The sequence below is a fragment of the Hypomesus nipponensis genome, chromosome 12 (genome assembly GCF_054491055.1).
Source record: "Hypomesus nipponensis isolate SF chromosome 12, ASM5449105v1, whole genome shotgun sequence".
Classification (NCBI taxonomy): domain Eukaryota; kingdom Metazoa; phylum Chordata; class Actinopteri; order Osmeriformes; family Osmeridae; genus Hypomesus; species Hypomesus nipponensis.
In genome coordinates, this window is record NC_140372.1 from 9735979 (window position 1) to 9760007 (window position 24029).

At 45.4% G+C, this 24029-nt stretch overlaps 2 protein-coding genes across 9 annotated transcripts; one reads left to right on the forward strand and one right to left on the reverse strand.

Moving 5' to 3' along the window:
• Nucleotides 1–1191: 1191 nt before the first annotated feature.
• LOC146261017 (ETS translocation variant 5-like) lies at nucleotides 1192–6509 on the forward strand. Its single transcript, XM_084667452.1, is given in 13 exon segments — nucleotides 1192–1844; nucleotides 2019–2106; nucleotides 2261–2308; nucleotides 2436–2486; nucleotides 3954–4074; nucleotides 4171–4446; nucleotides 4562–4827; nucleotides 5198–5254; nucleotides 5362–5430; nucleotides 5651–5829; nucleotides 6022–6123; nucleotides 6277–6457; nucleotides 6460–6509. Coding segments are annotated over 13 exon segments (1536 nt in total). The 5' UTR covers nucleotides 1192–1796.
• A 6566-nt stretch (nucleotides 6510–13075) lies between these two features.
• Nucleotides 13076–23200, reverse strand: LOC146261018 (voltage-dependent L-type calcium channel subunit beta-4-like). Of its 8 annotated transcripts, none has more exons than XM_084667459.1 (15): nucleotides 23138–23200; nucleotides 21948–22031; nucleotides 18099–18164; nucleotides 17946–17996; nucleotides 17660–17782; nucleotides 17310–17437; nucleotides 16802–16878; nucleotides 16235–16254; nucleotides 15827–15907; nucleotides 14704–14762; nucleotides 14390–14499; nucleotides 14142–14293; nucleotides 13919–14014; nucleotides 13593–13778; nucleotides 13076–13356 (listed from the first exon to the last, which is right to left on the reverse strand). In XM_084667459.1, exons 1-15 carry the CDS (start codon nucleotides 23198–23200, stop codon nucleotides 13099–13101), a joined length of 1554 nt encoding a protein of 517 aa, XP_084523585.1. In that variant the 3' UTR covers nucleotides 13076–13098. The 8 variants fall into 8 exon arrangements, with proteins under 8 accessions (XP_084523585.1, XP_084523583.1, XP_084523582.1 ...); XM_084667457.1 differs by having other exon boundaries at nucleotides 16802–16884; nucleotides 17313–17437; nucleotides 17946–18002; XM_084667456.1 differs by having other exon boundaries at nucleotides 13076–13359; nucleotides 16802–16884; nucleotides 17313–17437; nucleotides 17946–18002.
• Between the last annotated feature and the right edge of the window lie 829 nt (nucleotides 23201–24029).

Genomic DNA, 24029 nt, shown 5'->3' on the forward strand with positions numbered 1-24029 from the left:
TCCAATTCATTGGGCTGCAAGACTTTGCCTGCTGTTTGCGCAATCACTTAATCATAGTTTGCTACAGTCAGGCTGAGCAAGATGGGCATTCTTGGTACAAGGTATAACTCTTCACCCTAGCTTTTAGTTGATGTAATAATGTTTGCTGCCCTCAGCAAATTCTTGTTTTGGATGTGCTGATATCACAAATTACTGATGGCAGAATTGTGATTCACATTGCATTTCTCAACTATTTCCTGGAGAAAACACTACAGGCAACTGAGTAACTATTGCAATACAGATACATTTAGAGGGGTTAACATAACTCACTATCCAAAAATTGTAAATATTTTGCCTCTGTATTGAGTCTTGCAACTGTCCCTTTAAAAGTACATACCATTAGGACAGAGACATGAATGAAACGCAGCCATTCATAAAAACAAGTCGAGCTCGTCTGCAATTGGCTAGTGAGGAATAAAGAGCTATGTGAAAGTCTATTGGCCAGTCGAAATGGAAAGTCGTTTGAATGACAAAACAGAACAACCAATGGACGTACATCACGGAGACTTATTTTGGCTTCAGGGAAAACCAGACGATTCCATTGAGAAAACCACAGTCAAGTTTTGTGTGAGGGACTCAGCAGACAATCTTGAGCGTGAAGCAAGGTTACTCACAGCGTGGAACTAAACGGCATTTATTTTCACCACTGCTTTGGAATTGAAGAACTAAAGGCGAGTAGCATAATTTTATTACATTTATTAACGGCATCTAAAGCTCATGCATGTATACGGACACTTATTATTTGCGTTTATGCTGTAGCATCTACTTTGACCGACTTGCATTCCCGTTCGGATTTTTTTCTAGTGAGGGAGGAGGGATGTGAACGCCATTTCATGAGGATGAACCTTTTATTATGGCCACCATTTTATAATTTGTCGGCTAGTCGTGTGACTTTGGCATGGAGATGTACATTAGATTAGTTGTTTGTGTGCATGTAGATTCTTTATCAGCGCTTGAGAATTTATGAATGGTTCGGTCGTGCCCCCCTCCTGTCGCTCTCCCCTCCCCCCTTCTGAGCTCTATGGGCAAGGGATCAAATTTCACTTCATTGAGAAAAACAAGGGGCCACAGTAGGGAAGGAAAGGGGACGGGGGGGGGGGGGGGACGAGGAGGGGCACTGGGCAGGGATTTAGATTTTGGACAATATTTCTTTACAGAAGTTAACTCTTTGCATTGTTGTCATGAAGACGGGCACGATTGAATTCAAACAGGGTTAAAACTTTGTTTTTTTCAAACTCGATCTACAACGTTTTTCGTTAGTCTGCACAGTGTACATTTTCACTAGATGACATGAACTCCACCACTGGGCTGTGGAGCATTTATCACCACTTGAACTGTGTAGTGCTTTTTATTTATATAAGTGGCACCCTCTTAGCTTGACTAAGTCCATGTTTAGGCTCAGCCCCAGTTTGCTGACACTAGCTTACATAAGGCTCTCACTCCCTGCCCAGTGAGAACGCTCTTACTGCCTTGGGAAAACTCACCAAGAACACAAGGAGGTTGCACAAACAAACACTCGTGAGAGATGAAAGAAACTACTGCTTTGTGAGCAGAGCAAGACAAGACAAGCAGCCTGTGTTGACTTTGAGTGACAGGTGACTTTTCTAACTGTTAAGGGGGGTGCTGCCTTGCGCGCCACTTTTCTCTCCTCTTAGGAAGACCAGAGAGGCGAGGATCTCCCAGGCTGACTCCTAAGCCCTCCAGCCCCCTGCTTCCCTTGTCCTCCAGTGGAGAGAAGGAGAGAAGACTCAGGCAACATGGATGGCTTTTATGACCAGCAAGTCCCCTTCATGATCCCACCCAGCGTGAGTTATTAACCCAAGAATCTTCTCTGATCTACACTAAGCAGCTTCTGAAGCAACTTCAAATTAATGTATCTAAATGGGCTTATAGGTATTAAAGATCAGCTACATTGTATACGTCATGTGATCACTTGCCAAAAGCATTGTGAACTCAGTAATGTGACTACTTTACAGCAGGAATCTCACATAGAAGAACCAGTGAATCGACTGTTCAACGAGAGGAAAAGGAAGTTCGTTGAGACAGAGCTTGCCCAGGACACTGAAGGTAATGCAATTGAAAACTGATACATTAGGGAAGTGGCACTTTACCATATTTGAATGTGTTTGTGATATGAACTGTGTACAGAGTGGCGTGCTTTCTTGGAAAGGAAGATTCTTTTTTTTTTTTCTCACTGACGTATCCCCTGTCTCTTTTCCAGAACTCTTTCAAGACCTTAGTCAACTTCAGGAGATTTGGATTGCAGAAGGTGAGTTTATATATCACTGAGCAGTTCTGTTTTCCAACTGCTGTATTTACCTGTCCCAAGGCCAGGATGTATATCAAGATTTATTCGTTGTGATGTGATTGCTTTCATTCTTGTTCCCCTCCTGCAGCCCAGGTGCCTGATGATGAACAGTTTGTTCCAGATTTCCAGTCGGATAACTGTAAGTAGCCACATTTCTCTTTTAATATTGATGCGGGGAGGATTCAACCGTGTCGACGCCTACGCAGTCACACGGACCTTTTATTTACTCCAAAACTCCCAGAGCCTATGTGTTGTAATAACCTACAAGCGTCAGAACAGAGAAACCTTTCTACAGAAAGGCTTCTTGGTAGCAGGATTCCTCATTCTGTAAAATTACTATGCTAGCACCCATCCAACCTATGCTTTTTTGTAGGGTTGGCAGGCTAGCATGTTGTGTGAGCAGTCGTCAAACGTGACTATGGGGATGATTTACCTACTCTGCACGGTGCTACTTATGCTGTTTCCGTCTCTATTTTCTCTTCATATGATGCTATCTATATAATTAGGCTCAACGGAAGTGTGTTTAGCTCTAGGAGTTCTGGTGCAGCACAGGCCTTCTACCCAGTGTGGAAGAGTCAACGCTCAAACCGCTGTGAGTTGGAGGAGGAAGAAAGCTGATCTGGCAGGCTGCGCTGCAGTGTTGTAATTCATCGCCACCCTCGGCTGGCGCAGTGACATTTCAGCTTCGTCTGGGAGTATATTCGCAGCGCACACTGACTGGATTGTGCTAGCGCACGGCTCGTGGCGCTGCTAGGTTTGCAGGAGCGCCGTGCGTGTTAACCTGCGTGCAGAGGGGGGTGGTTGGCCACCGTGGTTTGGCCCAGACCCAACCTGTCTCACACAGTCTTCATTCAGTAGTCTTGTGTGGACTGTGCAGCTGGGTAAAGGAGCAGTTACCGTGGGAATCGCATATCCCCCCCCCCCCCCAAGCCCTTAAAAAAAAAGAAAAAATAATTATAATCATTTCTCTGTAGTAGTACGCAGTGTCGTGACAATGTAGGATTTCCAACAAACCAAAGGTTGTGTGTGGCTGAGACCCTGTTGCTCTGTGATTTACGACGCTGCAGTGGCACATTGCCATCTGCCTGGTGGCAGTTATGTGGCACAGGAAATGGTGGGAACTACCAATGCCAACAAAGCCCAGAATTAAAGTCCATCTATATACTCACAATGGCAGCCTTTACAGACGAGAGAAGGACTTAGGAAAATATTGGCTTGTTCTATTCTCCACTGACTCTGGCTGCTAACAAAGGCGCCTCTGTGTTCCTCCTGGGTGCCAGCAGAACAATGGTGATGGCTCAGGGAAGGGGAACACTGTTTACATTTCATGGCTCAGAAGATGGCTTATTATCAGAAGATGGGAGGAAGGGAAAGCTATGACCTGCCCCTTTCTTAAAAGAAGTCCCTGCAATAGCACACTCCCGAGTGTCTTTGATTTCAAACTGGAAGGAATACAGTTTTTACTGATGTGAAAGGGAACATCGAGCTGGTGGACTGCTTTGCTTCTCGTTTCCTGTGACAAAACATTTAGCAGCCAGGCAAAATGGCGTCTTATCAAAGCTCACAGGGGTTTTCAGTTCATGTTTGCTTGCTTTTTGTGTTGCAGTAATGTTCCATGGCCCGCCGTCCGGTAAAGTGAAGAGAGAGCCCACTCCCAAAGACCTGTCCCCCTGCAGCCAGGAGCAGAGACTCACTCCCTACTCAGACAAGTGCCTCTACAGCTACAGGTACACACGTGCGCGCACACACACACACACTCGCGCACACACAATGATTTTGAGGACGTGATTTTGATTGGACTAACCATCCCCTCCTCTTGACAGTGCCTATGAAAGGAAACCCCACGGGATCAAGCCACTGACTCCTCCCTCCACACCTGCCTCACCGTGCAGCCCCTCCACAACCCTGGGGACGCACTCCTTACAGATCGCCCCGCCCGTCCATCTGCAGGGTCACCGCAGTCGCCCCGCTCACGGCCACGGCCCTTCCCTGAGCCCTTCGCACCCTCGGACGCTGCCTCACGCCGGCCAGAGTCAGCCGTTCGCCATGCCTCGCCTCCCTGTCGGTCATCCGGAGGCGTCCTACAGCGCAGAACACAGGTGGGCTCGCGGGACATTTGGGTCGCTAACCCTCGTGACTCCTGTGTGACAGGACGAGAAGGCGTTTGTTCTCAAATGGGGCCAAACTGATATCCTCCATTCCTCTGTCGCCCAGGTTCCAGAGGCAGCTGTCTGAGCCCTGTCTGCCTTTCCCTCCACCTGACAGTCCGGCACACACGCCCTTCCCGCCCCACCACACTCTGTCCCGCGACGGACGCCCTCTCTACCAGCGCCACATGTCTGAGCCGCCCCAGGGCTACAAGCAGGAGCTGGTGGACCCCCGCTACCCGGAGAAGGGGGTCCCTACCATGGGTCCGCCACGTACGCCCTTCGCCCCCCTCAGCATCAAACAGGAGCCCAGGGATTTCTGCTATGACTCGGGTAAACGGCGATGCTCGAATCGATATGCTTAAACGAGGGGATACTTTGGTACTGTTGTCAGGCAAATTGGATTACCACAAAGCCATGCTGAGTGTGGATAGGTGTAGGATAAATGATCCTCGTTGGAAGTCGTTCTACTTACTGCTCACTTTTTCTGGCCCACTTTCTGGTAGCGAGGTCAGTGATGTAACGTCCAATCCTCTTATCACCTCTCAGTTAAGTGCATGTGAGAGTGTACGATAAAGGACTATAGATTGCCTCCAAATCCCAAAGCTTGAGATAGGAGAACGTTCAACCTGGAGCTGTATTGCCTGTACAAAGTATTAAGATATTAGCATAAATCTGTTATTCTCATTTTCATATCTTCCAGAAGTCCAGAATTGCCAGTCTTCTTTCAGGAAGTCGAACTTCTACCAAAACAATGAAGGTGAGTGCTTTTGACTGGGTCCATTTTGGTCATTTGAAAAGTTTTTCTTCTACATTGTCAAGCTGTGCTTCTTACTAAGCCGAGTATGTGTACTCCTTGGTCAACAGGATTTGTGTACGACGGCGAGCCCCACCTCTACTATGACGACACGTGCGTGGTGCCAGACAGACTAGAGGGTAAGAGAGTCCCCACACTCCCTCGTCTGTCTCACCGGCCAACCCTCCCTCTGACAGACACGTCTGATAATCACAAGTTGCCGTGAAGTCGGATGTGAATCTGCCATCCTCCAACCTCAGCTCGGTTATAGACAAATGTCCGATGTTTTAATGCAAACGGTTACTTTAGCATAATCACCAGCATAACTGACCCCCTTTGCTTTCTGTCGTGTGTTCCCAGGGAAGGTGAAGCAGGAGCCGGGTTCAGGGCTAGTGTTCCGTGACGGCCCCCCCTACCAGCGCCGCGGCTCCCTGCAGCTGTGGCAGTTCCTGGTCACCCTGCTGGACGACCCGGCCAACGGTCACTTCATCGCCTGGACCGGCCGCGGCATGGAGTTCAAACTGATAGAACCCGAGGAGGTCAGTACCGGTTACTGATACAGGGCGGGTACCCGTGCAAAACGAGTTCTTCCACTCGTGCGTCGTGACCTATGCACCCGGGCATTTTGGGTGTTTACAAACCCACAAAGGGCTGTGTCGTTCTGGACGCGCGGGTGCCATCGATCACGTGTACCGTCCTTTTATGTTTACGTGTCTGTCTTCCTGTGCCAGGTGGCCCGGCGCTGGGGAATCCAGAAGAACCGTCCGGCCATGAACTACGACAAGCTGAGCCGCTCCCTACGCTACTACTACGAGAAGGGGATCATGCAGAAGGTAAAGGCAGGTTACGTTCCAATTCCCTTCCTCTAATCTACATGGATAAACCCTTTCAACAAAATTGAAAGGGTTAATTAGCTCCTTGGTCTGTTTCCAAACTCGGCTTGACCAGCCACGCACCGTATGTAACCCTGGCGTGTCTGTGTCTAGGTGGCCGGGGAGAGGTACGTCTACAAGTTTGTGTGCGATCCCGAGGCGCTGTTCTCCATGGCGTTCCCCGACAACCAGCGGCCCAGCCTGAAGTCGGAGCCAGACGGCCTCCCCTTGACGGAAGACGACACCGTCCCCCTGGCTCACTACGAGGAGGGGGGCCGGCCCTATCTGGCTGACGGGGGGAGCAGTGTGTCTCCGGACTGGCGTTCCCAGACAGCTACCCTTATTGACCCTGCTGCAGGTGTAAACATAACACAACCACACACCCCCCCCCCCCCCCCTCCCAGGGAGCCCAAACTGCTGCGCGGATTTGGATGTCTTCGGCCCCTCTCAACTCTTAACACCCCCCCCCCCCCCCCCCCCTCCATTGCCACCTGCTATTGGGATTTTGAGATCCTACCCAGCCACTGGGAAGGAGGTGAAACACTCAAGCGCCATCTTGTCTCTGTCACCAGGCCGTCACTCACCTTTGAACTGGGACTGGGTTAATGAGGTTGTCCAGGCGGACCGAGTGAACTCTGGGTAAGCCGCGGGTGTCATGGAGTTGAGCAAGTCCAGAGTGCGCAAGAACTGGTAGCAGTGCAGTTTCCTCTAACTTGTTCTAATTAGTTAGTAGGATAAGGATCTTAAGGCACTAGTTGTCCTTTTAGATCTGTTAAACGGCTGTATCCCAAATACAGACACGCGTGCACCCAAACATATTTCACAACTTAACAACATGATTGTTATGTAGTGTTCTTTGCCCATTCATTGGAATACAAAGGCAGGGAAACTGACTGTTAAAGGGGTTTAGTCCTCGTAAATGTCTAGATCCTTTAGAGGCTCAGGTTTTTAGGAGGTTCATTGAGCATTATTTCCCTGTGTGATCAGTGTGTGGTGAGTCCAGCAACCACTCTTAAGGACTTATCACCCACACAGTCAGCATCACCCTCCCTCTTTCGTTCAGTTCTAACTCTGGGAACTGTTTCTCACCAAAAACACCTTTCATGATGCTCTTGCATATGGCCTCAAATTATATCAAATTATCTGTCTGTTTTTCCTTTTTGTACATTTCATGTAACATGTTAAAGGGATACAAAACAGTATTTTTGTCCTAAAGCTTTGACTTTCTATACAAAGTGTATATTACTGTAACTTCTGTAAAATGTTTCTTGCGTCTTAGCTAAGCTTGGATTTTTTGGCACTATTTGTCCTGTGTATTTTTTTACTGTGTCCTATAACAAAGGTTACTGCTATTGTACAGCTGTAACTCTCCCCCCCCCCCCCCCCCACACTGTAATACTGCCAATATTAAGCTGACAGGGAGATACTTCTCCTCCTTGCATGTTTTTTCCTACAAATGGCTGTACCAATCTATTGCTCAGACAACATTTCTGCTTTTTGTATAGTTTGTAATGGAAGTGAATCTAAAAAAAAGAAAGAAAAAAAAAGAAATCAGTATATGAATATATTTTTGCAGAGTATGCATTTGTTCAACATGTAATAAGCTGAGAACTTGTGTCGTTCATTTCTGGGTTTAGTGTTGGATGGAGAGGAGCCCTCCCATATTGAGTCAGTGGTGGCTGGTGCTTATGTACTGCTAAATTTTGATATAATTGTCTGTCTTACGGATGTGATCCCCATGTTGAGGCTTACCGGCACTTTTTGTGACATCTGCCCCAAACTCTAATGTGTGCCTTCCACTGCTTTGATCTTTACTGGATACAATAAAGTATTATTACTACTTTAATTTCTTCCTTGTTGAGTTCCATTTTCATAATTCGAGATGGACAACATAAATAAAAAAGCTTTACCTTGCACTTCATCTTGATAACAGAAGCAATGTTACTGGATAACTGAAGCAATGTTACTGGAATGACAATCAGAGCAGTAGCTACACTTCTGTAAGTGGGTCACACTCCTCCATAATAATAATAATAAAAATAATATAAACTATTTCTGTAATTCCACTGTTGCTTTGGCAATATGAACATTTGTGAATGCTAATAAAGCCCATTGAATTGAGCAGGAGATTATATTAAATTCCCTGTGTGGCCAAGAACTAACCTAATTCCTTCACGGGACTGAAAGAGAGAGCTGTTCCTTTCCTCCTGCACTCCTCTGCCTTCTCTGCCTGGTCACTGTCAGTGGGGTATTAACTGTAAAACCCTGCTGATGATCCTGATCTACTTAGCCAGAACACAGTGAACACACTATGAGCACTTGGCCGAACGTCATCATGGAAACGTCAACATGGAAACGGACAATCCCCTCCCCAAGACATACACGCGCACACAATATACTGATCTGGTTACCGATTCAGGTGACTCACTTGGAATAGTGTACTCACTAGCTGGATTAGGTCATCTGGACAGGATATGCTACACATTTGTCTGACGACAAACACCTTCTTTGGATCAGGGGAAGAAAGGTGATGGAAGAATCTTCACCTTCACACATCAAAAGTTCACACCTTTTACCGAGGTCATGAACCTAATTTTTTGATCTCACTGTCAAAAAAACACAGCACTGAAAAGACGATCCTGCACTAGGTTCAATACAGAAAGGATGTTCTGCTGAAGACAATATGGCCCAATTTCCCAGACATGGATTAAGCCTAGTCTTAAAGTAAGAGAACAATTCAATGAAGATCTCCAATGAAAAATATTTTGGTCTAGAACTACGCTTAATTCATGTCTGGGAAACTGGGTTTATGTATCATAAACATATGCACAATTATAGCTTTTTTCCATGAAATGCGGTATTTGGACCTACATCTGCATCTGCTGTCAAATGCTCTAACACAGAGCTATAGTTACCCTAATATGTAAAAAATAAATTATTATTAATTCTTCCTATCTTTTACCCTCCAACATCTAAAGAAACAAGCATATTTATTTCAGAGGGTCAATGTTAAGGTTTCTTTACTGATAAACAGCGCCATCGTGTGGGTGGTTTCTGCCTGTGCGAGGAACCACAAACCAAACAAAAAACATTTAATCCTGAGTATAGGCACAAGTGTTTCAATCACTAGCAGCAGAAGGAAGAAAGATTTACCACCAATTGACAAAAATGACCCTTTTTTTAAGATTTGGGAATCAAGACCAGGGTATTAGTTAAGCTGTGTGTGAGGATTGGCCATAGTAACTCTAAAAATAGGTTTTGGTGTATAATCAGGGCTACTATGAGTTACTGTCATTGTGTCACGTCTGTGGTCCTAACAAAGTTTGATGACACGTGGCAGAGAATGCTCTAGAATGAACACAATCAAAAAAAATGGAACAAGCTGAGAGGCTCATTTGTAGAACGACTCTTTTTATTTTGTAAAAGAAAACTTTAAGTCACTTCTAGTTTTGCCTTTGACACAATCATCTCCCATTTTAATTTTTTTTCTTTAATTTGTTTTATAAATTAAAATGGAACATTATGCATGCAATACCGCATTAGCCGTTTAGTTTTCATCTTCCACAAAAAAAGAAAAATAACACAAATTCCCTTAGAGTTCTGATGAAGCTGCTTGGAAAAGGGTGGACGGTGGGACAAGCCACAGCATGAAGCGATGTACACGGTTGCGGTTGCATAGTACATGGATTTCCTCATTTAAAACAGCATGCCTTTTGTATTGCACATTACTGAAACTTTGTATACTGAAACTTTGTGTTGTCTCAAGTGTCCCACAAGGGTTATCGTCATTTCAATGCGAGCACAAGTATACAGCAAATAGCATCTCTCAAAGACATTATTTACATTTATGTATTTATTATAAAAATAATCACCAGCAAAGATTTGTCTATTACTTTTTCTATATTGGGATAAATGTTTGTCTTTTTTGTACATTTTTTTCTCCAAAGAAAAATCTTTTAAAATGTTTTCTGGTCTCTGGTCAGGAAGGAACCCATGTTTCTGAAAAAAATCTATTAATCATGAAACTTAATTGAGAGACAAAACTTTGGCCTCTTACTTTTTATAATAAGTCTAAATAAAAATACAGGAACAAACACTTATTTAGAACCATTTTAGGAATGGAAAATGATATCTACACAATTCAAAAAACATGTATTTTACCTTAATGTTCCATATTCAGGGAAAGGATTGGGGGTCAATTTTGTTTCAATTCAAGCTCAAGATGAAGTGAAAATTGAATTCATGAATTCAGTAGAATAGTTCCCTAATAGAAAATGGTGGACAATATTCCCTTTTATTGGAATAAAGAGAGGGAGCTGACCTAAAGGTTGCACTGGGTGACACTGTGTTCACCTCTCTGTCCAGCCCACTCTAATCACCTGGTCTGGAAGAGGTGGAAGTCGGTCTAAAATCCCTCTGATTGTCTGAAGCAGCCGAGCGGAATCTTGGTTCATTTGTTTTTTTTTTGTGTTTTTTTTAATGAACGGTGGCTCCCCATTCAATCAGTCAACCAATGCTATTTTGGCATGAGTCACAATATTACAGAGAAGCATGCTCATAAACAACAGCATATGTAATTGTATTATTTTTTTCTGCAATCTTTTGTTTTTCAGTCAGTGAACAAACTAGAAAGAGACATTGACATGGGCAAGGAAATCAACTGGTTCTGGAAAAATCAGTGCCCTGACCAGACTTATATATTTGGAGTTATATCACAAACCCTATCGTTTCGAGGTTCATTCTTGTTTTTAAGGCACCACCTTCCTCTGGTGCTACAAAAGTCACTACAGTACATCAACTCTATTTGAAGGAATTAAATACAAGACAGCTAACAAGGTAACTGCACATCTCTAACCATGCCTAAGAATACTCTGCTTAGGAACTCATTCTCCCAGTATGCATTGTTCTGCATACAGTAAGCATTAGCAGAGGGGACCCCATTTCCTTGACCAAACACCCATGCAGCCTGTAGCAGAGAAGACAGTGGTCCTGGAGTTGTTTGCATTTCTCTCTTCTAGCTCTAGCTGTCCAGAGGGCAACTCAGTGGCGCCCTCTATCTGAAGGTGTAAGGGCCTGGCTATCCCCTGGATCACTGGCCTGACTGTTTGCCACCTGGGAACCAGGTTCCAGTTTGACTGTTAACCTGCTCGTCCAGAACAAACCATATGTTTGAAACACACCGTAGGACATAAAGTGGTGCCTTCAAAACGGCTAGGGGTGTGACGATGTCTGGGTCCTGGGAATAGCAATGGAGAGACACCATCTGGTACCTCTGAACTCAGGAGCCAAACATCTAAGGGGAGAAAACATAGATGCCTAAAACAGAAAACCTGCTTTCATCTGTTTAATCATGCATCCAACCAACACTTGGGGTTCTTTCATAAACCAGTCTTGATTGCTGCTTCAATACTATTTTCCATTACATACTTCAGGGCAATCTTAAGTCACTGTTGGGACCAATGTATGTCTGACTGTCCATCATAAAAGGTAATCTCCTTTACATTAAACACTGGGATATCACTACTGAAGGGAGCATGCTTTGCAGTAGGAAACATGCCATCAGAGAATGAACATGATGCAAAGGACCCTGGCAGGAAAACAATCCCACATCAGTCAAGTGCTTTAAACTGGAACACAGGAAGCAGCAGAAAAGGGTCCTAGAAGCCAGACCCGAGAAAAAGGAACACGCCTGCTGTCCAGGCGTTGTCATAGTAGCGCCTCCACAGGGCTTTGCCTCTATGCTTATCAATGTCAAATAAACCCAATACTGTTCTAAGGCTGGTTCCAAACTGCTCGTGTGACCTGAGCGAGTAATAAGGTGAGGGGGTGCCGTCGGTTTCTCTGGATGTAAATCAACATTTCATGGCTGGGCCGGGACCTCAAGATGCAGCTCTGCAGTGTTCCTCCTCTGGACCACTGTCCCTACAGTGTCTGCTAGCCCCAGCCCTGCTACTGCTGCCACTCAGCATCTGTTGTGATATGCTACTTTTCCTCGGGAAAAGGAGATCCTAGAGGTACAACTAGCAGCGGGCTGGGACATCTCCTTGTCTGAGACTGAGATCTCAACTAAGCTCATGCTAAGAGCGTCAACTCCAAAGAAAAATAACAAACAACCAAAAAACAACCAAAAAACGCTACACTAAGGGAAGACTGGCCGTCTTGTGACTTCGAATATATGAACCAGCGGGAAGCACTGGCCACCAAACCAACAATGTCCTCTCATCCCCTCCCCCCAAAAATCATTTGATATGAACTCAAAGGGATCCAAAGCAATATTTTTGTTAAAGGTGCAGAAACGTCTATTACAGATTTTGATCATTTAGATATGTAATCTGATGATGTCATTAGTGCTCTGTCAGCATGCAACCAACTGAAATGTTTGTTGATGTTTTTAAACAGCTCTTAGGAACCCGCGAAAACAGGCATCATTTCAGCAGTGGCTTCATGTTCTATGGTCTCTATCCAATACAGGGACCGCTCCATCATTTAGAGCCCTCCACACATGTTCCATAACACATCATCCATCTGTAACCATTTAAGCAAATAAGTATGTTGACAAAGAAACAAACTACCAGATACTATACAACCACTGAATGATGTGTTGTTTGGGCACACAAATGGCAAATGTCCCAAAACAAAGATTCGGTCGTTGTAGCATTAGCGTACTTAGCATTGTTAACCTTTTGCTCATGCGGACTGATCAAGTGTTGATTGATAGGGGCACCCAAGACATTTGAGAGGCCAAAGATGAAATGGTGAGAGGCCAATATGTTGGATTCAGAATTCCTGAAAGAAAAAAAGCCAATGCCTGAGTAAAACATATTTAAGAAAAAAAAAAAACATGATGGCACAATTTCTCAAGAGACAGCCATCTTGTGGCTATGCTGCACCGGAACGGTGGGGAGGGGTTAGGCCTAGGTCAGGGGAGAGGAGAGCTCAGAGCCGGTGCCTGGTGTCATGACTGTAGCTGCCTGGAGAGCTACGGTTGCGGTGGGGCTTGTAGGCGTCCTGGTAGGGGTCCTGGTAATCCTGGTATGGGTCTTGCTCCCGACTCTGCTGGGAGCCTGACGACATGCGGTTACGTCCCTTGTGCGCGCGCTCGTTGTGGTAGTTCTCGTCTGAGGTCATCAGGTTGCGCCGTTCGTTGGGGGTGGAGTGGTCTCCGGTGTGGTTGCTCTGTTTAATTCTTTGGGTCTGCTGATAAAAAGCACACAACACAGCGTTTACGCTCTTAAACTGTTGAACTGCATACCAGCTTTTTCTTACATGGCCAACTCTCAACGTCAACACGAAGGTAAAGCTCTCTCTGTGAAGTCGCTTTGGATAAAAGCATCTGCTAAATGAATACATGTAAATGTAATGTAAGCCCTTTGCTCCACGAGGCAGATATCATTCTCATGCTCAAATGAACGCAGTTTTACCTGACTGACCTGCAGTCCAGAGATGGTGGTGGGGTACGGAGAGAGGGCAGTGGGGCCCAGGTTGCGCCCCAGCAGGGGGTTGAGGGGCGTGGCCAGAGATGTGTGTGTGGCCTTCCAGTAGGCCTCCAGGTACTCAGCCAGGTGTTCACACGCATCCTCCAGCTGATTCTCATCCAGGATGATGTCAAACATCTCCTGTAGGGGGAGAAATCAAAGAAAAGCGGAAAGGGAGGGAGGCGGGACCGAGACAGGTAAAGTAAGAGACAATGTCAATGTTTGCTTTCAAACAAATGGTGTGTGCTAACACAATTCTATTAGAAGGTTTGTGAACTCACCGGCGGACACTGAGCCAGTTTGTCAGCAGCTACTAGCTGCACGTTCAGGTGCTTGCTCTGAGACTTTCCTCTGGATTTGACCAGCCTCTGCAGCACCTGTTTGGAAACATCCAATACCATCCACTGCTATAGCATACCAACCAGGGCTGTATAGAGACACACGTCAGCTAACAGGCCATCTAATGCTGCCATACATATTCACAAGTGTGTCTTGCCCACTCACCTTTGGTGATGAGACCTTGACATGGACAATGATGGGTGCCAGTGAAGTCTTCAGCAGCTGGGCTGGGTGGTTGATGGTGTCTGCATCCAGGATGACCAACTGGAGAGACCTGGCCAGCTCGAATATCCTCTCGATCTCACTCTGTACCTCAGCTGGAGGGTGAGAGGCGGACAGGATGATGGTTACCGGACAAGCCATAATCACAAAGTGATGTCCAAATTCTGGATGTCTCGGGAATAATCATATACCCAAGCTGGATCTGGTGTTGGATCTCTCAATGATGGCCCTCTTGCTAGGATTGTTCAGAACAGACCTCTTGGCCAAGGATATGTCTGCTGTAACTCGTGTGATCGATATCCTGAAACGATTAAAAGATTCTGATATGTTTAGCCATTCAGTGTAAAACAGAGTTTTAAGGAAATAAACGAATGGAATGTTTCTCTGGGCGCTCTCCAGGCATACCTCGAAAGGTTTTAATAAGCATTGGCATCTGAGCGTAACCAAGATCCAAATCAAACCGCCGCAGCGGCAGGAAGGATGGGGGGAGAGGCTTTCATCTTACCTTCCGTCGAATCGATGCTTGAGGAAGTCGAAGAGTGCTTTCTGCATCATGTCTGTCACCTGAACGAGACACCGGGGAGCCAGAGGACACACACAGGGGGACAGAGGAAGAGAGCATTATGGGAAGGGAACGACAGAATGAGGGCGTCTTAACTTGCAAATATATACTTGAGATGTATTAAGTGGGTCATGGAAAGATCCCCTGAACTCTGGTTCAGTGATACACTTGCTGTGGCTAGGTGCTCATTTCCGATGGTATCTTAAACATTGCTTGTTCATAAACATGCTTTTGGTATTTCCACATTCAGCCTCAGGGAAAAACTAAACACACTACTGGCATATTCTAAAATGACATGAAAAACACAGGAAGGCAATAGGTGATTCTGCAGTCTAAGCATAATCACACCATCAAATATTTCAAGTGAATAGAATTAAATTCAGAAGGGTTTTGTGATATGGTGTGTCCAAAAGTCCTGCATCGGGGCTGACTGGAGAACAGTCTAGACACACAAAGCAACGCTTCCAGGGGCTCTCCTCTCCTTTTTTCTCTTTCTAATTTCAAACCTTGCTCTACTTCTGATGCTGACGCGTTTGCACCCAGAAGGTTGTTACCGCGGCAACAGAGCACACTGGGGGATGAGGCGAGTGATTGCGTTCCCTCCGTGCGAGGAGAGAAAGGGGAGGAGGAAGAGAGAGAAGGGGGGGGGGAGGGAATGGGAGAGAAGGAGGGAGAATGGGAAGGAGGAGAGGATGTGGTTGAATGGTATGGGATACTTTCAAATAAAAAGGGCATTTTTATGGCTTGAAATAGTAGTCTCCCTGCGATCATTCTGCCAGGCTTAGAATGCCTTGAAAAACATAAGGGAATCGTCACTACCAAAACACAGAGCCTATTCAGTAACACTGCAATGCTGAAGAAGGAAACAAAGATGGTAGATTCACACTGGAACGCCATCCAGGCGTGAGAGGAGCTTCCCCTGGAGGAGACCCGATCCTCCTCCGCCACCAATCATTTCACTATAGTTCAATTGGTGCGCCAATCAAAGGGAGAGGAGAAGTCATGTGATCTGGGGTCAGCCCCATGGGATGGGTCACGTGTCTCAGACATGTCTGCTGTTTCCCACCTCGTAACCCTTGAGGGAAGGTCCGACCAGCACCACAGGCCTCATGGAGGGGACCACGTCGTAGGGCGGGATGTGTTCAGTCTGTGTGGAAAATCAGTGGTCAGCAGTAGAGCAATCACAAAACGGACAGTAACATTCAGGATGTGTTTAGAACTGCACGTAAGAGGGAGGTCGAGATAGGATGATTCAAATGGGTTGCGGGATCCGGTTTGATCATAGAAATTGAAACAGCAGTCGTTGGAAATGCCAGATGGGGATGAAGGATGTCTGATATCGAAAGAAACTTATGGCAACAGACCGGTATGGAGTTGAAACTGTTATCTATTAGCTATGTGGAGATTCCAAGTCATGTTGACGGTCAGAGGTCTCAGTGATGAAGATGATCAAGTATTACCATCACCAACTTACCACTTTCTGTTTCTGCTTTCCTGTGAAGACGAAAGAGAACAGAGTCGTCAATATCTGGACTCTGGTTAACCGTCGCCAACGATATTTAAAGTCAGAAACATCATGTTGTTATTCATCGACGACAGACAATTAAAACATGAACTAGCTTCGACACGTACAATCAATATATACTGTATCAGCAGTTAGCATGACGGAACACAATGGAAACAGTGCTGTCCTATGGCATATTCACAAAGTCACATGAGGGAAGTTCATGGGGCTCAACGTCTTGTTGTTGGTTTCACCCTGTGGTAAGCCCAGTCTCAGAACGCCTGCAGTCCTCAACTGGAGGAAGAGGAGGATGGGAGAATGGACACTATGGATCCACAATCATTCTGTGCTCTACGCATCAACACCCTTAGCCCTTAGCGGAGACATGGGAAGGCTTAAAACAGCTCGTTATCTCTCTCTGTCTCTCTCTTTCTGTCTGTCTCTCTACATAGTCTTGGTTGCAGACATTCTAGCTTGGCTCTAAACTAGCGGAGGGCCCAGTTAGTGGACGTCCCCTCCCCGTGAGCAGGCCCTCACCTGCCGAGGAGATGAGGGGTCTGATAGAAGCCGACACCTCATCCTCTACACTTGAAGACGAGTTCCCGCCAGACTTACTGGAAAAGACAAGAGGGGATAACAAGAAAAAAACAGAACAAATCACAGCATTAATGTGGAAAACGACACACTCCGGTTTTCTGAGGGTCAAGGTGTAACGTGACGACACATCAATCAACCCAAGATTCTACATCTAATCATATGCATTAGCTTTAAAAGTGAACAGCCCGGCGTAGTGCATGGCACAAGCTTTAACTGTTACAAGTTACACAAACTGTGGGCGACAGCGGCTTGAAAATTGATTAGACAGCCGTGACTGCAAAGCTGGGGCTGAAAGATCTACTCATTAAACCAATAAGGCCTGGAATCATTTGAGTATGTCTATTCCGTATGAAGAGAAGGGGAATCAGGTAAGAGCAGAGAGGGGAGGGAGAAGGGGGTGGGCTGGGAAAGCGTCCCCTGCTGGAGGTCCTAGGCTGGGCTCTCTTACCCTTGGACTCGGCCTCTCTTCTGCTCCTGCTGGATGCGGATGTTCTCCAGCTTCAGGGGGCTGGGGATGAAGCCTATCTCACAGCCCTCCTTCACCAGACGACCGATCCACCAGTCGTTGTTGAACTTCTGCACGTTTTAGAGAGAGGGTGACCAGGGGGCCCGGGATACACACACTTTTATGAAAAGACCAGACCAGGACTCCTTTTAGCTACAAACTTAAGCTAACTCAAGCAATGAGAGCTCTGCACACCGGGCCATTTCACAATACTCATTCTCATTAACATATCGAAATGTTTATGCTGCCAGACCATAAATGTCCCACACATCACCCAACCCGAAGGTGTATACCTCCTTTATGTGAAGGAAGTCCTTAGCATCAAAGGAGATGGCAGTGGCAGGTACAGGCACATCTTCATCCAAAGCTCCACAGTAGCTGACGTTGGTCTTCACAGCAAAGGCAACAGCTTTTGCCTGTGGAATTGTACAATCATCCACGTATTGAATATGTGATTACACCATCATGGTGCTCTGCGCTTACTACCTACATTAGCATGCCGTACACAGAAGCTATATGGCTATAAGTACTGAATGGCTATGAGGGCATTAAAAGGAATGATGACTGGTGCTCGCTCACCTTAGCTCTCTCCAGCTGTAAGGCGGCCTGCTGCTCTCTCTCCTGCCTGCTCTGGCCCTGGCCCTGGCCCTGGCCCTGGCCCTGGCTTTGGCCAGGGCCCTGTCCCAGACTTTGACCCTGACCCTGGCCCGGGCCTTGGACCTGGCCCTGCACCTCCCGGTCCTCCTCCAGGGAGACATCCGAGTCCGATGGTCTGCTTGTGTAGGAATCAGCTGAGCCCTGGAAAGAGGAGACAGGGTCAACCATCAGCAGCCCCAAACCTGCACAGCTGCAACTTCTGTACCCCAGAACGCAGCCAAGAAAACACCAGAGATGAAAACCCCCAAATTGAATACACCTGACGTTTACAATGCCTGAGGGGACAGGAACAGCTCACATAACACAATGTGAAACCCTAAGCCTTCATGGAAGTTTGTGTCTTACCACAGACCATCATGTGTTACGGGTAGTGTCAGCAGAACTGTTTGCTGAAACTTAGCTTGGTCATACATGCTACAGTTGCACTGTGCTTAAGTTTGGTCTGTGGGGGATGCCTCCTAATGATAATCCAATTGGGGAACAACATGAACTCAAGTCAGGGAAGTGGTTTGTAGTCAATACTGAAGAAGAGGAAGTCTCACAGTCGGCTAAAAAACGAACACGCTAGTCAAAGCTAAGCACTTTTTTTACCACAGCTATCTCTTGGGCTTTCGAGAGGCTCTATTGGATTGTGTGTATTCAATCACAAAGTGCAGGGTTTAGGAAACAAAACTGTAGAGCTTTGCTTAATTTGAAGATTAAATTGAGTTTCTTAATACAATATACACTTAGAGCATGGAATTAGGCATCTCATGGGTTTGGGAATAGGTATGAGGTCACCCTGGGTATGTGCTAGCTCAACACAGCATTATTTTGAACACAAGCATCTGAAGCCTCCCAGAATTAGATGTCTTTTAGCACACACACACAAACAAAAACTGTTCTTCATCCAGTTATTCTGGTTCAGTGTTTCAGTAAGCATTTTTATTTTCACGGCCCCCCAAAATTCTCTCACAAAACAATTCTGTCAGTCCTAATGAGTACACTATGTGTCTGGGTTAGGGTTAGTCCTTAGGGAATGATTAATCCTTAGGGAATGACCAAACCAAATGTGTTTAATTGTGACGATGAATGGGTAGTTTGACGGTTCCTTTTGAGTAGTCAGCGCCATGTTTTAAGACAGGCATCCACCAGAGCACCTTCGACATGTGACTCATCTACATCAGACTCCAGTGTATGACATCACGATGCACGTTTCTCTCTGTCTCGGCCAGTGATATATAACATACTGATGATTGTGAGAAAAAAAAGACATTGTCCCCTTGAATCTAAGGCAATAAATGCACCTTTCTTCTCTCAAATATGATGTGCGAGAATTCATTATGCAGTCACAACCTTATACGGGGACGGAACAATGGGCCTGGGAGGGGGGGGGGTTATAGAAATGTACATATACACATCGTTCTGTCATTCTCTCACAACATAAACCAAGGGTCCATTTTCACGGTGTGATGTGTTAAATGGCTCCTCCTGTCTATAACGTGGTCGAGGCGATTCATATTGGCTTGTGCGAGAATGCACCTCAATTCAGGATATTTAGCGGACACCGACACACACGTAATCATGGATCACACGCTCACGAATGTGCCCACACACGTCAGTCTCCATCTCCCTCCAGTGCAACCCCCCGCCACCCCACCCCCAACCGCGGAGCTGATCCCCCCCACGATCGCTCCGTAACAAGCCGCCAGCTAGCGCTCCGGAGGCTTCGTGGAAGTGTGTGCATCACAGCTGAGCCACCTCCATCGACAAACATACGCCTGTACACACACGCACGTACACGCACACACACACGCGCACAAATGCCATATATCTGAGGCTGCTGCCACCCCCACCCCTCCCCCCCTCACCTGCCCCCCCCCCCCCACTCACCGCCTCCGAGTCTTCAAATCCATGCAGGTACAAATTGTCATACATGGAGGTTTGCTATTCCAAAAGCACCTCTAGAAGAATAGAGAGTGGAAGAAAAAAAAAGAGTGCGGGAAGAGAGGGAGGAGGAGGAGGGAGCCACCACAGAAAAAGGGACGGATGGGGATGACGATCCCCTCTCTCCACAGCTCAAAAATAAATAAAAAAATAAAAATCCCTTCCGATAGAGAAAGAGAACAGGCCCTCGCTGGTGATCCAAAGGCCTGATGTTCGATGGATGTGTGTTTGCCCCAAGCCTATATGCTGCTGGCTCACATTATAGGGCAGTGCAGCTCTCCCTTAAGGCAGCCCAATCCTGACATTTCATCAGCCTTCCAAATACACCGAGCAGAGCAGAGCGAAGCAGCACAGAGAATCCTTCCTCAATATCAGCCTGATGACAAAGCCAATGTGCCGGCTGCTGATTGGCTAGCCAGCCCTCCACTCAGCATGGATGCACACTCTCCTCTCCTTGACTGGGGGTAAAGGAAGAGGGGGATGACTGTGCTGGGAACAGCATCACTCTCCCCCTCTTTCTAGCTCTCTCTGTCTCTGTGCCTCTCTTTTTCTCTCTAGCCATCTGCTTCTTCTCCTTAATGCGAGGGGACACGAATATCCTTTTTACAAACGAGGTTCATACACTACTAATGTTAGATATGTCATGATGATCATGTCAATGATCACTTATCTTATCTATCTTATCTATCTATCTCTCTATATATCTATATATATAGATGTATATATATATATATATATATATATATATATATATATATATATATATATATATATATATATATATATATATATATATATATATATATATTCAAGTATAGTATATGCCTAGTATATATTACTGTAATGCTAGACAGGAGGAGGATGAATGCATATATACAGAACACATACCATATCATAATTTGGAATGTGTCTTTCCATCCCTACCCTTTTGTAATGATATAATCAACACTGTTTAAAGTGAAGACACATAAATACTATGATATAGTATGTGATATGTAATCTAAATAAACCAGGGCTTTTCAACACAGTTCTAGGAGATATGCCTGATTCAGTTTACCCCAGCCCTGACCCTAACACTCTGACTGTAATCAAATCATTATTTGAATCAAGTATGCTGGATTATGGTTGAAGCAAACCAGGATGGTGGCCTGCCAAGGACAATGTTGGAGAGCACTCAACTACAGCTTAGGTACCTACTTCAAGGAAGAAGAAAAAACATTTATTTGCTAACCAGTGGAAGAATTCTGAGCTAAAATACAATAATCATACTCTGTCATTTACTGACTTGCATGGACATCTTGGGTCGATAACGTACAAAGAAGACAGTGAACCAGCTCCCTTGGTAATATTACCCGGATCACCGAATGGCTTCATCTGGGTGCGAGTGTTCCTGTGTAAGGCAGCAGGTTGAATGCAGAAGGTATAACGAATGGGAACAGGCAAAAGACAGTGAAAGCATATTGAAGACCTAGAGACAGAGGTGGATGAATGTTACTTAGAGTGACAGAGCTCTTGGGTTGTGGCAGTGGGTTACAGCACCAAAGTTCATCAGCCAAGTATTTAATGAAAGAGGGCCTTTTCCAATCGAGTCACCCCTTTAGAGTAAGGTTACATGAACTACCATGTAACTATGTCGTAAAAAAAAAATGTAGGTACATAGGAATTGCTATGTAATTAAGTGTTAACTGTTTAGTTTATTACAAATATGTAAGAAGGCACCGCATGGGGGAGGGGTATAATGGTTGTTAGGGGATGTTGTAAAGGGACAGTTGAAGGTCACATTACAAGAACAAGTATGACGTTACTGTAACATCCACTTACCTCTGAAAATCCCAACCACCCAGATACCAAATTGCACCGGTGAACTCTGCACCGCTAAACCTGTTAAAGCTGTTGTTAGCACGGCTATCGATATGGAAGTGCATGATAGTTGACATGTTTTACAGTCATGTGAAGTGTTTCCCCACGGATGGGTGGATGGAAGTGGCAGGGCTGCACCTGTCTGAGAATGAAGCTGGTGGAGGTGGTGCTGCCGTCGGATCTCTTCAGTCGGCTCCTCCTGGAGTAAGTCCCTCTGTTCACCTGTGGGGGACAACAAGCAGCCTTATGAAGGACATCCATCCCTCTCCCTACCCAGGAGGAAAACCCTCCCAGAAAACATCAACGAAACATGCCCACTTCTCATTCAAATGACCCCCTTATAGACTCCGGCATTTTTAAGACCAGTAGGCAAGAGAACCAAGAAGTTCAGATCCACCCTAACACCCTTCATGTGCAGATGGCTGTACAGCCCAGTAGGTTGGGATGCTGTGCAGACTAGGAACCTGTGGTGCTGGTTAGCTGTGGTTGTTGCCTGCAGAGGGCCTGGGGAGAGGGCCTGAAAACCCTTCCCCCATGGCCAACTGGACAATGCCAACTCCCATCATAAATGGAAGAGGTAAGGTAAGGTTTCATTTGGCAGTTGGGGGTGTACCAAGAGTTTGTGAAATTGTCAGATTTCATATGGAAGTTTTCAGATTCTGTAGCTGTGGCAAATATAGGATTGGCCTACGGGTCTTTTTCTGTTTTAATGATATTAAGACATGCAACATAGCCAAATATAGCATAACCAATCCTTTGAGAGTTGGGTTAATTATCTAACAGTGATGTGTTCCATTTATGACCAAGTCTCCTGAGTTAGTGACAATGTCACTGTTTTAATGTCAGAACCTACTTCTCTGAATCTATTAAACAGGGCCACATTAACTAGGTCACCCTTCTCACTAGGTGCCCCTTTTCTTCTCAACATCTGTTTGTGGCATCAGCTATTATCCAATACGTGTAAGCACCTCGCCAAAAACGAAACCCTATAGGCTATGTATATGAGTATTCTCTTCTGGGAATTAAAATATCACAAAACTGCCACAGCACTACTTCTGAAAATGTTATCATCAATAAAACAAATTAAGATTAACTTAAATATAAATGATATGATAAGCATTACACATGTTGCCTTTCCAACATCGAAAAGCGTGGTTTCTGAGAGCATGCAATGTAGTTTATAAAGCAAGCTACAGATAAACCTTGAATTTTCTTTAGCACCGTGAAAATGACGAGAAACTTGCATTAACTATCTGTTATAAAGTGTCAATATGTTGACTAAAACAAACAACTCATATGCGCATCTATTACCCTCAGATTTGACCTACCTGAAAGATGGGCGCTTGGATGCCTTCGCCGATCTTGTTCCGAATGTAGATGTGTCGAGACATTTCGGCCAGGACATCGGTCCAAAGGGGTGGTTGCCTCTCTGGACCAGCCCAATGGAAGTGCGGCGGGTTCCGAACTGCTTGCTCCAGCTTCAATCACCTGGATATAGCCTCTGAACAAGAGTGCTTCTGCACTACTCCGCGAATAGTACTGTTCCCTTGCTCATTACCTTGTGACAGGTGTTCACAGCGCGCACGGCGGTCCGATGTGCGTACTGCTCGTGCCACTCAGAAAACATGTGAAAGGAGCTGCGCCGATTGTTCTCCTGCAGTCTCTTGAGATTAAATCACTCTGTCTGTATCCTGTGGGGCATTTTCAGATGTAGGGCAACAATGACACAAAAATCGTGAATATTGAGGGCATTGAGTGTTTAAGAAGTTAATCTGTCTACAGTGAGAAGATACAAATGTTATGCAACGTTGACAATTCAGAGAAAAACCTCTGTTTCTTCAAAGGCATTTAATAACAATGGTTGAGGTTAGTTTATCATATATTTAAATGTAAATATATTTTAATGTAAAAATAACTTTTGCACTTTAAAGAAGGACTGCCTGTCACCAGAGGAGGTCGCTCTCTTGCTACGTAGCCTACTGCGTCTATACAGTGTGTTTATTTTGAAAGTTAAAGTGTAATTAACATTTACATCAGTAGATGGCGTCAGAGGATGAAAATTACTCTTTGGCATCCAGCATGTGGTCTGTCAACTTCAGTCACCTAACCTCCTTAGGATTTCATCTATCCTCCACCTTATCAAAATACCAATAAATCACTCTCTGACAGTGATTCTTTCGTCCATCTCAGTTTGAGAAAAAATATGCGACTACTGAAAAA

Coding starts and splice junctions, on each gene's coding strand:
- LOC146261018 (XM_084667454.1), bottom strand. CDS start 23,200: ATGTCTCGACACATCTACATTCGGAACAAGATCGGCGAAGGCATCCAA. Junction 17,783..17,945: donor TACAGCTGGAGAGAGCTAAG/GTGAGCGAGCAC, acceptor ACAATTCCACAG/GCAAAAGCTGTTGCCTTTGC. Junction 16,255..16,801: donor ACCCCTCATCTCCTCGGCAG/GTGAGGGCCTGC, acceptor TCGTCTTCACAG/GAAAGCAGAAACAGAAAGTG.